The sequence below is a fragment of the Salarias fasciatus genome, chromosome 2 (assembly GCF_902148845.1).
Source record: "Salarias fasciatus chromosome 2, fSalaFa1.1, whole genome shotgun sequence".
Classification (NCBI taxonomy): domain Eukaryota; kingdom Metazoa; phylum Chordata; class Actinopteri; order Blenniiformes; family Blenniidae; genus Salarias; species Salarias fasciatus.
The window spans coordinates 13,232,634-13,247,489 of record NC_043746.1 but is presented as its reverse complement, the minus strand read 5'-3'; the positions used below and the strand labels follow the sequence as shown (position 1 = coordinate 13,247,489).

The 14,856-nt window shown below is 45.3% G+C and overlaps 1 protein-coding gene across 3 annotated transcripts; it reads left to right on the top strand.

Annotated features, from left to right (window-relative positions):
• Positions 1–5,357: 5,357 nt before the first annotated feature.
• fgf18a (fibroblast growth factor 18a) lies at positions 5,358–12,499 on the top strand. Of its 3 annotated transcripts, none has more exons than XM_030115099.1 (5): positions 5,358–5,675; positions 9,049–9,088; positions 9,242–9,419; positions 11,046–11,152; positions 11,284–12,499. In XM_030115099.1, exons 1-5 carry the CDS (start codon positions 5,644–5,646, stop codon positions 11,554–11,556), a joined length of 630 nt encoding a protein of 209 aa, XP_029970959.1. In that variant the 5' UTR covers positions 5,358–5,643; the 3' UTR covers positions 11,557–12,499. The 3 variants fall into 3 exon arrangements, with proteins under 3 accessions (XP_029970959.1, XP_029970951.1, XP_029970941.1); XM_030115091.1 differs by having other exon boundaries at positions 9,239–9,419; positions 11,287–12,499; XM_030115081.1 differs by having other exon boundaries at positions 9,239–9,419.
• The last annotated feature ends 2,357 nt before the right edge of the window (positions 12,500–14,856 follow it).

Sequence of the window (14,856 nt, the reverse complement as noted above, 5' to 3'; positions counted from 1 at the left end):
GTCAGTTCGAATTACGAAGATGTCTTGTATTCTTAAGTACTTCAGAAAAAAAAAAATCAACAACAATGAGAATAAATTAAAGCCACTAGAAAAAAGCCAGTACAACTGTAACATATGTCCTGCTGGAAATAGAACTTTAGCCTGAGCAAGGGGGCTACCTAGATGCAATTCACTCTGTAAAGCCAGGAATTGGTGTAACGATGACAAGCTAGATTGCATGAATAATCACCTTGACACTAGTCCAAAGCAGCATCAAACCCTCAAACTTGAAAGTGTCAAAGTAAAGTTATTCCAGTGCTTCAGCTGGGCTGTGTATAAAGACAACAGCTGCAATGAATTCCAGGATGGGAGCAAAGCAAACTTTAATATTCACTGGATTAATCTGACTAAGCGAGAGAAGGGAGCAGGCTGTGCACCACCAACATTGCAGCTAATAAAAACAATATTTCACTATTCTCTTCATCTCAGCCATTGCTTGCTATCGCTCTCTGCTAATTAATTCCTGCTCTTACTTACTTGCAGCTGTCGAGTCTCTCATCTTGCAGACGCGGACAAGTGGCAAACAGGTTCTCATTTCAAAGCACAGCACACTGTACACATTCCTTGACTTCGACTGGGCCTCCCTGTCATCAAAGGGCCTTTATTAAGTGTCTCATACATTTACACATTGGGGAACAGTTTAAACTTGGCCCATGATTAACAGAGTAGGGATATCTATCCAAGAAACCAATGTTAGGCTGACATCTCAACATCTGATGTGAAGTTTAGGGTCCATGTCTGCAGGTATTAATCAAAGCCACAAGCGTTCTTCTCCCTCTAGAGATCCAGCGTGCATGCAGGCCTGGTTTCCCAGTCCCTCCTCCCATTCAAACATATACAGCCCATACCTTATAGACAAAGCTAATTGGACACAATCCACCGCACTTGACACATCTGAAAACTCAAAATCTGCACAGTATGTCACCGCAATGATGGATTGCATTCATACTGTTCAAAGTTTTCAGTGTCTTACACTTTGGAGTGCACAGCAGGGGAATAGCGTTGCCTCTCGGCCAGCTTGTCTGCAACTAAATCCAAACCAAGCCATATCCAAACTTGACTCCTTACCCACAACTCCACACATGCATACACAACTGATGTAATGAGGCAACAACTGGCTCGGGGCTCAAAACACAGAGCTTTGCATTAGGTTTTACTCCGGTCACCCATAGCATGGAGTCCTGCATGATGACCTTTGGGTCAGGCCAGAGTGCCCTCATATAATGAAAGTGCTGTTTGGGGATTTGTTTGGCTGTGATAGAGAAAGGGCGAGCACACGCAATGCACCCTGGGTCTTTGTCTGGGTGCTGACGGTATTGACGAGCACTGATCGATGTTAATTGCTAGACAGAATAGCCATATTGACCAGGCTCCCTAGATGAAGAAGCCTGCAGGCCAAGTCACAGAGAAGGAGAGAAATACGAAGAGAGAGAGAGAGAGAGAGAGCAAGGCCTAGACCTACAGCAGCTAAAGGGCCCCAGACACACACCAACACAAACACACACACACACACACACACACACACACACACACACACACACCCACACACACACACACACACACGGGTCTCATTCACTTTAATGAGTTGAGAGAGGAGCACAAAGGCATAACGTCCATCAATGCCAAGTCTATTCAACACAACAGAGGGTATATGCAAAAAAAATATCTGGTGTCCTGGTGTGTGTCGCTTTGGCATGTGTTTGTGCACATGTGAGTGCATGCACATGTGCATGTGTGAATATTAAGCACGGCATAATTGGCCTGCATGAAAGTAAGATGAGTTTTGAGTGTGAGGAACGGGAAGGGGACATCCATGTGTGTGAGGATGTTTGAGCATACAAGTTTGTGTGTGTTTGTGTGTGCGGGTCTTAGCCAAAGATCAATAAGCAGGAGCTGCAGAGGCAAAGACATGAGCAATCAATATGCCGGCTGCAAACCGGGGAAGGGACAGAGAGAGCAGATAAAAAACAGCCGGAGAGATTAAAGAGACAGATAGAGTGGACAGAAAATGAATGAAAGAAAGAGTGATGTGACAGAAGAACCCAAGACGAGGGACGAAGAGACCTGTTTGGTTTTCCAAGCTATTTGTTTTTGAGGTTGTTCCATTGTTGTTTGAAAGTTCCTGTTTATAAAAGTTTGTTGTTTTGTTTTGTTTTGTTTTGTTTTTGCATTCATTATCAAATCTACAAATTCAGAAAATAATCAAGAAGCAATAAGAAAATTTGCACATCGACCTTTTCTTGACTGGGCCCTCAGTTTGCTATCTTGTTGTTTTTTTTTTTTTGTTGTTGTTTTTTTGTTAGCATTAATCTCCAATATGACTTGAAAAATGCATGTTCCCCAAAGGCTCCTTGTGCAACATACATCTCATGGATATAAATGGAATGGAAGTAAAATCAACACACAACCAAGATCCTCTTTCACTATGAACAAATCTACTTCTACTTTTAAGCCGAAAACCTAAAGCTGCTATCTGAATACAGCTGAGCTCTTCTGTCTGCACTTTCTATTTCCAAGATGTGCTGTAGCCCCCACTCTGAACCCTTCCATCTGGGCTTAAGAGTACCAGACAGGCCCATACCTCATCACCAGAATGTGGTTCAAATCCCTCTCCACAACATTTACACTCGCGTCCCTTGCAGCATTGTGGTGAGCAGTGAAAAAGCGCCCAGACACAGGTGCAAAGACAGAGAGAGCCAGTAGTAGGAAAAAGGGCCAAAGGCTTGTCTATGGAGCATGACTGGAAAGGCATTCAACCACAATGCCCCTAACCCAGCCCAGCTCAACTTTGTCCAGTTGCGAAAAGTCTGTGCATGAGTGTGATTTAAAAGTACAATGATGAAAAGAATAAGCGTACACTTTGAGCCAAGATAACTGTCCCTGATGTATGAGGCCAACACCCTCCCACCTCTATTACACACACATGGACACACGAACAAATTAACTCTTTCCCTTTATTCTCTCTTTGTGTGTGCGTGTGTATGTGTGTGTGTGTGTGTGTGAGAGAGAGAGAGAGAGAGACAGACAGAGAGAGAGAGAGAAAGGTATGGTAGGAGTGTTGTGTTGGCTTGGCTGACCGTCTGCGGTTGTGCGGTGGTGAGAGGGAGTTTTGGGAGCGCTGAGCGGGCGTTGCTGCCGAAATCTCTGAGAAATGTTCGTTTTGGATCCATGTCCGTGCTTACATACCGCCCTCCCCACTGTCTCCCATTCTCCGTTTCATTTTTCCCTCTTAAGGTTTAACTTAAAAGTTATGAAATGGGGAGTCAAAATACATCACTTGAAAGCGCGGTGACTCTGAAGCGTATGCGTGCGTGCGTGTGTGTGTGTGTGAGAAAGACGGAGGGAGGGAGCCCTCCATTCCTCACCCTCCACCGTCAACCTGGGGCCACTGAGGCTGCAAAGAGGTTATCTTCAGGAGAGATAATGGCCAAGAAGTCAGTTTGTTGACGACAGCTGTTCACCTGTTTCTTCCAGATGTGTTATTGTTGGAGTATTTTTAGCAGAACACTTTCTTTTTTTTTTCTTCTTTTTTGGCCAAAGATGCTTTCAAAACCCAATCTGTCTGAAATGCACTTTTTCCTTTCTTTATTTCTGGAAAGTAAAATACTCCCGGTACAATTACATCATTCTATTAGTTTCCAATTCATTTACTTTGTTTTTATATAATTTAGAAATATCAACTCAATTGTCCAACATGAAAAGTGGTCGATACGAAAAACATAAAGACGAGTAAAAAAAATAAGGAAAATTATCTCACCATTCATTAAAATTGACGTTATTATTATTATTATTATTTTTTTTTTTATTTTATTTTTTTGCTGTGTAAGTTTGGTCGGCATCGCATAGCGACTGACTAATCCCATTTTGATCCAATAAGTGTGCGTGCGTGTGAGTTAGCGTGCGTGTGAGTGTGAGGGAGAGATAGAGAGCGAGAGAGGTGGGAGGGAGGCATAGAGGAGGGAGGGAGGGAGGGAGGATTGATCCGCGTCTGTTAAAATCTTGTTCTGGTTTTTCTTGGAGTGAGGTCTGTGCCTGCCGACGCGCCTCTCCTGTGCAGCCCCCCCTCAAGAAGAGCTTTTATGAAAAGAAACCTTGGAATTTTTGAAAGGGAGAAGGATCTGCATAATACAAGTGAAGTGGATAAAAGCGCACGGCTGGGTTCTTTTGCGTTCTCCCTTGCGTTTTCTGCTGGTGTCTGAATGAAGCAAGGAGGCAGATACATGGAGAAGGACGGTGCAGGTTTTGGACTGGGAGTCGATCTGTCAGTGTGATTTTGAGTAAACATGTTTCCAGCGGACTCACTTTGTAACTTTTAATTTCTCCAGAAAGTGGCGACCCTGACTCTTCTCTTCTTGCGGCGCGGAGTTCGTTTTTTTTTTCTTCTTCTTCTTCTTCTTTCTCGGAACGAGGAAACTTTGGTGTTTTTCCCCCTTTCAGAGAAACTGCTTAAACTTTCTACGTTTAAAAAAAATAAATAAAAAGATCGGATTGCATTTTCCCCCTTCAAACATTTCGGAGGTGATGTCATCGTGCTGTGTTTTGGCAGGTATTGTGCGGAGAGGGCGCACAGAGAACTTCTGCTGCCAGGCGGCAACCAGCGGCTAAGGAAAGCGGGGAAGTCCGGAAAATCAGGTGCAAAGTGCGGCTGTCATTTCCTCGCCGTGTCGCGGGTGGCTGAGTCCGCCACCCAGTCACAGCTGTTCCCATCCTCTCCAGCCACCCCTCCCTCCCTCGTCTTTCTTTCTCCTTTATTATCCCCTCCCATTCTCATTCACCAGTCTCCATATACCCCTCTGAGCTGGACCGCTCCGGGACCTTATCACCCTCTCTGTCGAGCACTGTTGGCCGGTGTCACCTGAGCCACAGATCCGTTAAGCCAGCGTGGGGGCGCAGACATGACCGAGGCCACTTTGCATTACCGTGCGCCCGCAGAGCGCCCTTCTCCAGGACACCGTTTGCTCCAGCAGCCAGCCCAGGTAGCCCACCTTCAACAGCCTCTGACCTTGCTCTGCTGGGACTAAACCTCCCCGTTCGTGGCGGGACAGACACTCATTTAGCATCTTGGGGGTCCAGGAGCTTGCTGTTGCGCCGAAACGTTACGCATTGGATTACACAAAAGATTACGCACGCGCCGCATCTGTTCACGGGGCCACGCATCACTGCGGGGGGTCAACAAGATCGATTGGAATTGGCTGTCTTGTGACGCGTGAGCGCGCTTTCACCTGTTCCTCTGCCTGTCAGGCACGCGCAGCGCCAGCTTTTTTAAAAGTCCGAACCCCTTTGCTCCCCCCCCCCCCCCCCCCCCCGCCCATCCGCCCCTCCAGCGGTCTGGACAGCTGTCAGAGGTTGCCCCGCGGTCACAGTGGCACAGTTACCCTGGCTTCACACCCCACCTTGCCCGTGGCCGCACATTTAGGCTGCCGATACCGGGGGAACCGGGGCTCGCCGCCGCCGATGCCAACAGGAGAGTCCGCTAACTCTTTGGCTCCGCACCGCATCCACCGGATTCAACACACAGAAGACAACTCTGCGGACTGTCGGACTGGCTCGGAACGTGCGAGGAGACCGTCTCTGGGCCAAGTTCCATAGTGGAGGGGGGAAGCAATGTGGCCCCTTCTTTCCACGTTGACCGTCTTGTAAGTCGCTTCAATCACTTTATCTTGTTATTGTTTTATTTCTGGACTCTAGTTCAGGCTTTATTCTAAGTTCTTTAAAGTACTTTATGGGTAAACCGGAGAAGATGGAGAGGAAGGTGGCTTTGTCTAAAGATTACATCATTCCTCATCAGTCCCCATAGAAAACATGCCATGGAAGGCCCTGTTTTGATTGGCTGACAGTTCAGGGTCACTGGGTCAGAGTCAGGGCTGTGTTACTCATAAAACCTGCCATAAACATCATCATCGCCATCTGCACCTACTTCAGGGATAGTCAAGGTGGTTTAGAGAAGACAATTTTCCCATCCACAAAAAAAAAAAAGGTTTCTTTTTTCTTCTATTGAAAATATTTCAGAAGTTGAGTCAAATAACACAGACTTTATCTAGTGGGATAGGAAAATGATAAAGTGCCAAGAGCAAATCTAAGGGAGGAGGATATAGACTCAGGGGGCTCGAGTTTGCCCATTTGAGGTGTGTCTTGTTAAAAGCCAAGGGATTTATTTTTCTTCCTTTGTGTCGACTGTACTTCTCCCAGATGGCAGTCATCTCCAGATACTTCTCATTCCTGACACAACCTGGACAGGGTGTGTGCTGCTGCCGGTGTCTCCCTGACTTTTTCTCTCTTTGTCTGTCTCCCTCAGCCTCTCTCCACTTGCTCGATTAAATGCCTACATCTGTCTTGCCTGTAACCCCCCCGCGCCCACACACACACACACACACAGATAGTTGCTGAGATATAATAGCATGAATTAATAACTGATGAATGATGGCAGTATCTGAAGACGAGCAGCCTCACTGTTTAGTCTGCCGGTTTTAGTTTAGCTCTCCAACAGCCAACCATACTTTCATTCATTTCTGTCTCACCTATCCATTTAACCACAGCCTTCTACATCCACATGCTTTCTGACCAACTCTGTCACAAGTATTTAGCTGCTGAGAAAAGCAAAAGCACCCACAACAACCTGTTACTGTTCTTCACCCAAACCCACATGTGGAGACTCTCTGATTTGCTGTATCCCATTTAAACTGCTGATCCCACTTACACACCCACCAGATTCTTAACTATAAGGCCTACTGCAGACCGTCAGAAACTGTTGCACTGTGCTGGAAGCCTGCAGCTACAGTATTGGCCTACCACGATAACCACTGCTACACCCGGGTGAAACCGCTCTTTCGCGCTGGTGCCCAGTCCTCGGTGCTGAGGCCTGCTCGTCCAACCACAGCCTCCATATGGCTGATCTGCTGGGACGCAGGTTTATGATGTCAGATCATTGCTTGCTTTGGCAACCGCCCAAGGCGCACTGGGCTTTCCCTCTCTCCATACCTCCTTCTGTCTTTACTCTCCCCAAACTTTTACTCTCTTATTCTCTCATTTTCTCATCCCTCCCCCACCTCCCGACTGATCCTCTCTCCCTCTTTCCTTTCGCCTTCTCTTTCTCTCTGTGGCTGGCATAATATGGAGTGTCTGTGGTTTCTGTGGGAGCGGGGGAATCCAGTGCTGAGGCACTTTTCCTTCAGTGTCCTCGGCAGCAGTGCAGCGGTGGTGTTTTAACAGCTGAGAGTCCTCACAATGCACAGGCGCTCAGGTTTTTTCGGCTGCGCAGGCAGAATGTGAGGGCCAGCGCTCTGCTGCATTTCCCAGGATGTCTGCATCTATTACAACGATCAGGAGCCAACGCACCAGCTATGGGAAACAAATGTTCAGAAAGAAGAGAAAAAAGAAAGCGAGACTTTTGTGATTGTATGTGCATGTGTGAGTGTCACGTGACGGCAATACTTGGTACAGTGCGCATGAGTTCAGTACCCCACTTTTCTTTCGCATATTTATCTTTTACTTCTCGCTTCATTCAAGTATGGGGTTACACCACTTATTCTTATTTTGTTCTTTTAAACTGCGGCATGCAACTTCATTTTTTTTAGCTGACCCTCTCTACTTCACATCTTAGCTTACATTGAATTTATTTTCTGTCATTCTTCTTCAACTTCATCTCCCCTCTGTATAATTCTTATGTCATCTGTCTTGCCCTTTCCCCATGCCTTTGTTTACTGCTCCGTCAGTCCACCTCTCTCCTCTTCGCTATCTCCTTTTCTTAGCAGTGCATATGTCTTTGCTTTGGCCCAGCTGTCAGCTGCCCGCTTCTCCTGTACACACACACTTACACCCTGTGCACATCTGCACGTCTGTGTACATGCCCATGACAATCTGGAGGAGTCACCTCACTAACCCCAAACACAAAGGAAGACGGGAGGAAGGGAGTGATAGGAGAAAGGTAGAGAGGGCAGAAAGACAGTGAGGGAGAGACAAGTTAGTGGAGAGATGAGGAAGATGGCCGAGCAGAGAGAGAGAGAGAGAGAGAGAGAGAGAGAGAGAGAGAGAGAGGGAAAAGGCATGCAGAGAGATAGCAAAAGATGAGGTGGGGAAAGACAAAATTCATAGAATTACTTGTCAGCCCACACACTTGGTCCTGAACTTCATCAAGCTTTCAGCCACTAATTCAGAGCAGTTCAAGGACTGCCAAAGTAGATTTTGCGCAACACAATCACTCCCTCACTAAAGTTGTAAATAACATTTGATGCATCCAAGGTCAAGGTTGAAACTTCAATTAAGCAATGTGATAAACTGGGAAGAATTTTAATTGTAAGTGTAACCAGCTGTTTCACTCAAAATCTATCTAAAATGTCAGCTAGATAAACAATTCTAAGAAATACAATCTAAAAAGGTAGCTTTTATTTATGAACAATATACATTAATTCTACATGCTACATCACCAGCAGCTGTTTCCTCCATAAATCCTCTTTCCACACGTTTTAGTAGCTCGTGTTCTCACTTATTCAGAGCATTTCTAAATGTAACCGCAGTTCTCGGTTCTCAAAAGCCACATCATAGCAGAGCGTACACCTGTAGTCCAGCCCAGCTGTCTACATACACAAGGCAGCCAAATGAGCCAGCCCATTGCTTTAGAAGTCCAAACCAAAACATGTTCTAGTTGTCTCGGCATGTTTGCCATTTTGTTACGGTCCAATCAGGTCATTTGCAGGCCAGATTTTGGTGTAGCGAAAGTCACAGATGGGTCAGTCAGTGGGTTCGAACCAAAGGCTGGTGGCGTTACTCTAAGCAGTGCCGCGGGTGTTGTCCGTCTGCTGATCCCTGGACATCTGCCTGTCTGTATGTCAAGCTGCTGTGCCAGCCGCACGTCCAACAGTGTGAGCAATCACCCAATAAGGAAATGAGAGGTCGAATAGGGAAAACGGCAGAGAAGAAAGAGATGGAAATGATGGTGTCATTCCCAGACGTTCCAACATTCAGGGTTGCTTACATACCTCGAAAACTCATCTGTTTCCCTACTTTTTCCAGATGTATCCAGATGATGCTGGTGATGTGCAATCCATTACAGGTGAGAGTCAACACCGGTGAAAAAGCGTGATTATGCCAGATAAAAAAAAAACAAAAAAAAAACGAAAAACAAGCTGAGGTGTTTGCATGCAGTTTTCAAGTAAATTTACAACATTTGGCAGACCTGTGGACGTGTTTGTGTGTGTTTCAGCAGGTGCTTGGCGTGGATGGAGTCAACTTCAGTGTGCATGTGGAAAACCAGACACAGGTGCGAGACACCATGAGTCGACGGCATCACCGAGTTTACCAGCTCTACAGCCGCACCAGTGGCAAGCATGTACAGGTGCTTGGTCGCAGAATCAGTGCCCGAGGAGAAGATGGAGACAAATATGGTAAGACACACACACACACACATGCAAAGACAAATGCATACACATAAAGAGTAGAAATGATAAATGGAAAAGTGTGTGTATGTATACTAGTAGAGACGCTTACCTGCTAATACATACACACTCACAGCATCCAAAGGCTGCAAGTACAAAGACTTTGAGGGTGACCAAGTGCATGCATGAACGGAGACAGAATGCAACTGTGCAGGCACACTCACAAAAGAGCACACACTCACACCTCCCCAGGCTTTGGCAGAGGGGCAGTGAAGCTTGTCTTGGGAGTACAAAGACCTCATCGACTGGCTGCTGACTCAATGATTCACAAGAGAGAGAGAGCGAGAGAGAGAAAGCAAGAGAGAGAGAGAGAGATGTTAGGGAAAAGTGTATGGTAGTGGGAGAAACAACCTGGCAGGTAAATTGTCGGACCGAGTGTTAGAAACTCATCTCCTTCATCGATCCCTCCATTGATTTCTCATCCTCCCTGTTGTCTCCTCTGGATTTAAAACAGCAGGCTTCCTCTCCCTCCCTCTGTCCATCCTCTCGCATGCTTTCTGTCCATCCCCCACTTTCTCCTCCTTCTCTCCACCTTCACTGTATGTAATGATAGTCAACCCATTCTTAAGCCCTACGCAATCAATGAGAAGAAAAAAGCCACGCCACAAAGCTGGAGTTCATATTTCTGCATGTGGTCCAGAAATGGATTAGACAGCACATCCTTTCCATTTACAAGCATGTCAGACGGCTAACATGCCACTTCAAGCCAAAGATGGGAACCACAAATGGCAAAAGCGGATCTGTTTTTGTCAAATAACACTTAGAAATTCTCTTAAAACTGACCAACTATGGAAGCATGGAACCACACAAAGAATGTAGATCCTCGCAGGGAGAGAAGAAATAAAGCAAGTGCATGAAGATATGAACATGAAGTAAAAGAACAGAAGGGAGGCAAGAAGAGAGTTGGGGGAAGAGGGCAAGAGGGAGGGAGGTATTGATTTCTCTTGACCCCTTTGTTGACTAAGGTCATGTAGGAACCGTTTTAAGGTTTTATTTTTAAACAGGCACAAGCTCTCACAAGATGTGTAGTTAGTGAGGCGCTATTGCCTGGAAGGATAAACATGCACACGCATGCACAAAACCATGCACACATGGGGGCACGTGCACACACTTTTAAATAACAGTATCACAGCCGCTTAGTTGAAGTGTTTTTTTCTTGCTCTTCTGCTCCTCCGTGCTCTTCGTTATTGTTATCTTCTTTCCAAGGCCCATTTGTAGTCGGAGCCTTTGCATCCATGTGTGTGACTGGCCTTATTTGACAGTCTGTCAAGCCAGAGACTGTTTAATAGCAACTTTGAATTTGAAAACTCTAAATTAGTGTGAATGCTGGTTTTCTGGCAACTGCTAATTTGTGCAATTAAACTGTCAGTACGTAGTGGTAGGCCTGTCCATGAAAGCCTGACTAAAGCTTTGCAAGTTGTAATTTTATCATATCTTTATCTGTTTGTCTTTGTTTGTGTGCTGCAATCTAATAAACTTTGTGAAATACTTTAGGTCGTCCCCAGATGCACAAAGACCTACTGTGTCAGCTGTGGCTCTAATGTCTGTCTGTCCCTCTGTCTGTCCCTTCACAAGCCCAGCTCGTAGTGGAGGCCGATACCTTTGGCAGCCAGGTGAGAATCCGGGGCAAAGAAACCAATTTCTACCTGTGCATGAACCGACGCGGAAAACTGGTTGGAAAGGTGAGACTTCTTTGTTTCAGAGATGTGTTAAAAAAAAAAAAAAAAAATCTGTCATTACTGTACAATTTCCTGACCAGCCTCTCTTTGCTTTTGTGTCTGTGTATATATCTGTGGTTTCTCTGCTCTCTTAGAAGGCCAGTAATCGAAGCGCCGACTGCGTGTTTGTGGAAAAGGTTCTGGAAAACCACTACACAGCTCTGATGTCAGCACGCTATACGGGCTGGTATGTCGGCTTCACTAAAAGAGGCCGTCCTCGCCGAGGCCCCCACACACTGCCCAACCAGCAGGATGTACACTTCATGAAACGGTTCCCACCTGGGGAGCAACCTGACCTCACCACCCCCTTCCGCTTCACCACCGTCAGCAAGCGAGGGAAAAGGGTGCGCGCTACTGGGCCGCGCTAGTAGTGGCCAATGTTAGCACCCACAGTCTTTTCATCCAAAGCCTTGACCTGAGCCTGCCAATGGCTAACCCAGTCAACTCTTCTGTCGCACTCGAATGAACACTTCTCTTTGTTGGGAAAAACATTGACCAGGAACATGATGAATCATTCATGGGGTTTAGCTTTATACCTCCTAATTTGCCACTACAGCCACCTAGTAAGTGATCATTCCTCTCAACTTTAGTCCCCTTACTGGACCAACTGGACAAAATCTGGCCTGATGCTGAAAGCTCTTGAACCTGGTCTGCATCTTTTCACGGGCCAGAAATATTGCCAAAGAATTCCAAGGGCAGCCAGACTCTCAGGGTCTACAAAGGCCTTTATGCCATGACCACAGAAACCACAGGGCCCTTGTGCCTCCTATTCTGGATGAGCTGGAAGATGTCAAATATGGGATTACAACTGGAGCATGCAGAGAGAACGCGGGTGTGAAAGACTGACTGAACAAGAGAATGGGTGCTCAGCCAACGGATAAAGGGAAATCTGGAAGGAGAAGACATAAAAATGGCGGGTTGGACAAAGGGATTGAATGATCTGCATAGATCAAATGGACCAACAATGGACTATTGACATGTGACGCACTTATTTGTCTCACTGCTAAATTGGTGAGAACCTGTGAGACTGTTGAATGAATGAAAGGATGGGTGATGAAGGTGTGAATGCAGGAAAGATGGAGTGAGTGATTCACTGAATAAATGTATGTTTGCAAGAAGATGACGAGAAAGAAATGTATGTTAGAGTTTGTGTATGTGTGTGTTTGTGTGTTGTGTGTGCGCGAGTGAATGCAACAACCATGAGTGAAGCTGGATCACGAGGGACTCTGGAAAGGGACCATAAAGTCCCTGCATGAACCCGTGACAACTCACCGCAGGGACTGAAGCTTTAGGAACAGGAATGTATAAAAACCAAGCTGCACCAAAAACAGCCAGCCAATCACAGCAAACCAAACCGACGACCAACCAAAGACAACTGGAGACCTTCTTCATGACTCCTCCCCGTACCCTGCCTCCCCTGAGGATGAGTGCATGGGCAAGCCCAGTGGGGAGGGTGCCTTCTCTATAAGCATTGCTATAGAAACGAGCCAGGGGACGATGCTCCTGCGCGATACCGTGGATACAGAGTGCTGCTACCAGGACATTCAGTGGAACAAACCAAAGTCTCGTGCATACATACAGGAGAGAAAAATATTAAAGGGAACAATTTATTGAAAGTTATAAATATATATTATATATAAAAGAAGACAGAAACCCTAAATAAGCAATCTTACTATGATGGTTACTATAATTATTACGATAAAATTATTGCATTTATTTATTTCAGCTCTGTGTGCAGCAGTCTTTCTCGACTCAGTAAACCTTACAGAAACATTTCCTGTGTCTGTCAGCCTCTTTAAACTGCATCCTCCATTCGTCTTTACTGATAAGTTTGATTTGAGAGGAATCCACAGTTGCTTCAGGTGACTGACAGGAGGATTAAGTGCAACCCATTTCATAGCTGATTAGTCATGTATGTTATTTATTCAGAGCAGTAGCAGTTGGTTCCAGCAACTGTAGGATCTGGCGCAATGCGTTGCTTCGTACGTTTTCTGAATTCAGTGTTTAGAGATGTTTGACCACCAGGTAAAAAAAAAAAAAGAAACTCATAAATCAAATTTGAATAGACTTCAAATGTTGGCATCATGAAGGTACTCGATCTAAATACTTGATCTAATTTTGAACATTATATCTGGTGGTATCAGCTTATTCTGAGCTTTATTGTTAATCATTGGGTTATGGTTGGTTGCTCATCCGATGTATGAAAAAAAAAAGAAGAAGCTCTCGTTTGAATATACTGGGTATAACAGTATGTGTAAATAGTGTAGAATCTGTCAGTAGAATTCAACTTTATTTATTACTGTCCAGTTCGTATTGACTTTTATCATCAAGTTTTGTAATTCTATGGTCTTTTCATGGTAATTAAAAAAAGTAGTCAGATTAAATGTTAAAGGTACTTCATTGGTAGATTTAGCCTTGCTTCACAGTATTGGAAAACTAATATGAAAGATTTTAAAATGGAGTTAAAAAAAAAAATCTGTCTGAGCAAGTTCAACAAATCAACAGCAGAATGTCATGTTATCCTTGAAACTCTCCTCTGCCAGCACGCCATCATACAATCTGGAAGGAGTTGTTCAACCAGCAGACTCCTAATAGACACAAGGTGCACGGACTTAAAGGCCACAGTAGACCAGATTCTTAAGTTTTCATAGTTCTCGTCAGCATAGGTTAAAGTAGTCACTGTGGCTCAGACTTTAAATTTCATGGAAAATACATATCTAAGATTTACCAGGCTCTCACAGGACCCATTCGGCGGACCATTAAAAGTACTGCTGAGCATCAATCGTTGCAGGAGCCAACTGTCACGTCTACACTGAGAGGTTTTGTCATTGATAAACAGCTTTGAGGATTAGATAGAAGAGTGGAAGTGAAATGTAGTAGTGATATAGAGTTTCATAGTAGTTTCCCGTCTCATCTCGCCGACCTTTACTCCCCCGCCCACCATTCCCTATCCTAGCAGGAGGTCACTGAAGAGATGTCGCTGCCAAATGACCCAATCACGTCTGCAGACACAAACAGCTGACTCAGGGGGAAAAAGGGCTGTACCGGAGGATTCCTATTGCAAGGCAGCAGGAATCTGTGCTGGGGGGGGGTGGTATGAAGAGGAGACAGTGGGATAAAGAAGAGCAAGTTGGGGTGGTGTTAGGGTGAGTTGTTCATTTCTGGAACGTTGCTCCAGCTCTACTTGAGAATGATGGAAATATTCTGCGTAGCCAAACCCAGAGTGGAAGGTGTATGGTAATCATGTCGGGGAAGGAATGCCAAATATGTGCGTGAGAACGGAGCTGTGACCTGAGAGCTGCAGGAATTATGGGCCAAAATCCCACAGACCCAGAGGAAGCACACACACCCATATCCAACACATACACACATCATATATTAATGGTGCTCCACCAAGCACAAATCCATCCCACATTACTTATTCCCAGAATTTGAAACATTCTACTATAGTGAACTAAACCCAAAAATGTAGAAAAACCAACCCCCTCGGCAGGACACCTCCCCTCTTTCTCCTGGAAAACACACGCTGCACCTTGACTGGACAGATGAATTGCAGAAATGAACTATAATGCTCAGGTCTTGGTTATACACGAAACACCAAGAACTTCAAATACACTCCTCTGCTTCACAGCTACACTGTTTATAAGTCTGAGGATGTGATCTACTCT

What these genes read in the sequence shown, in the direction of transcription:
- fgf18a (XM_030115081.1), top strand. Translation starts at nt 5,644, where the DNA reads ATGTGGCCCCTTCTTTCCACGTTGACCGTCTT. An exon ending in TGATGTGCAATCCATTACAG is followed by an intron (nt 9,089 to 9,238) that starts GTGAGAGTCAAC and finishes TGTGTGTTTCAG; the next exon opens with CAGGTGCTTGGCGTGGATGG. An exon ending in GCGGAAAACTGGTTGGAAAG is followed by an intron (nt 11,153 to 11,283) that starts GTGAGACTTCTT and finishes CTGCTCTCTTAG; the next exon opens with AAGGCCAGTAATCGAAGCGC.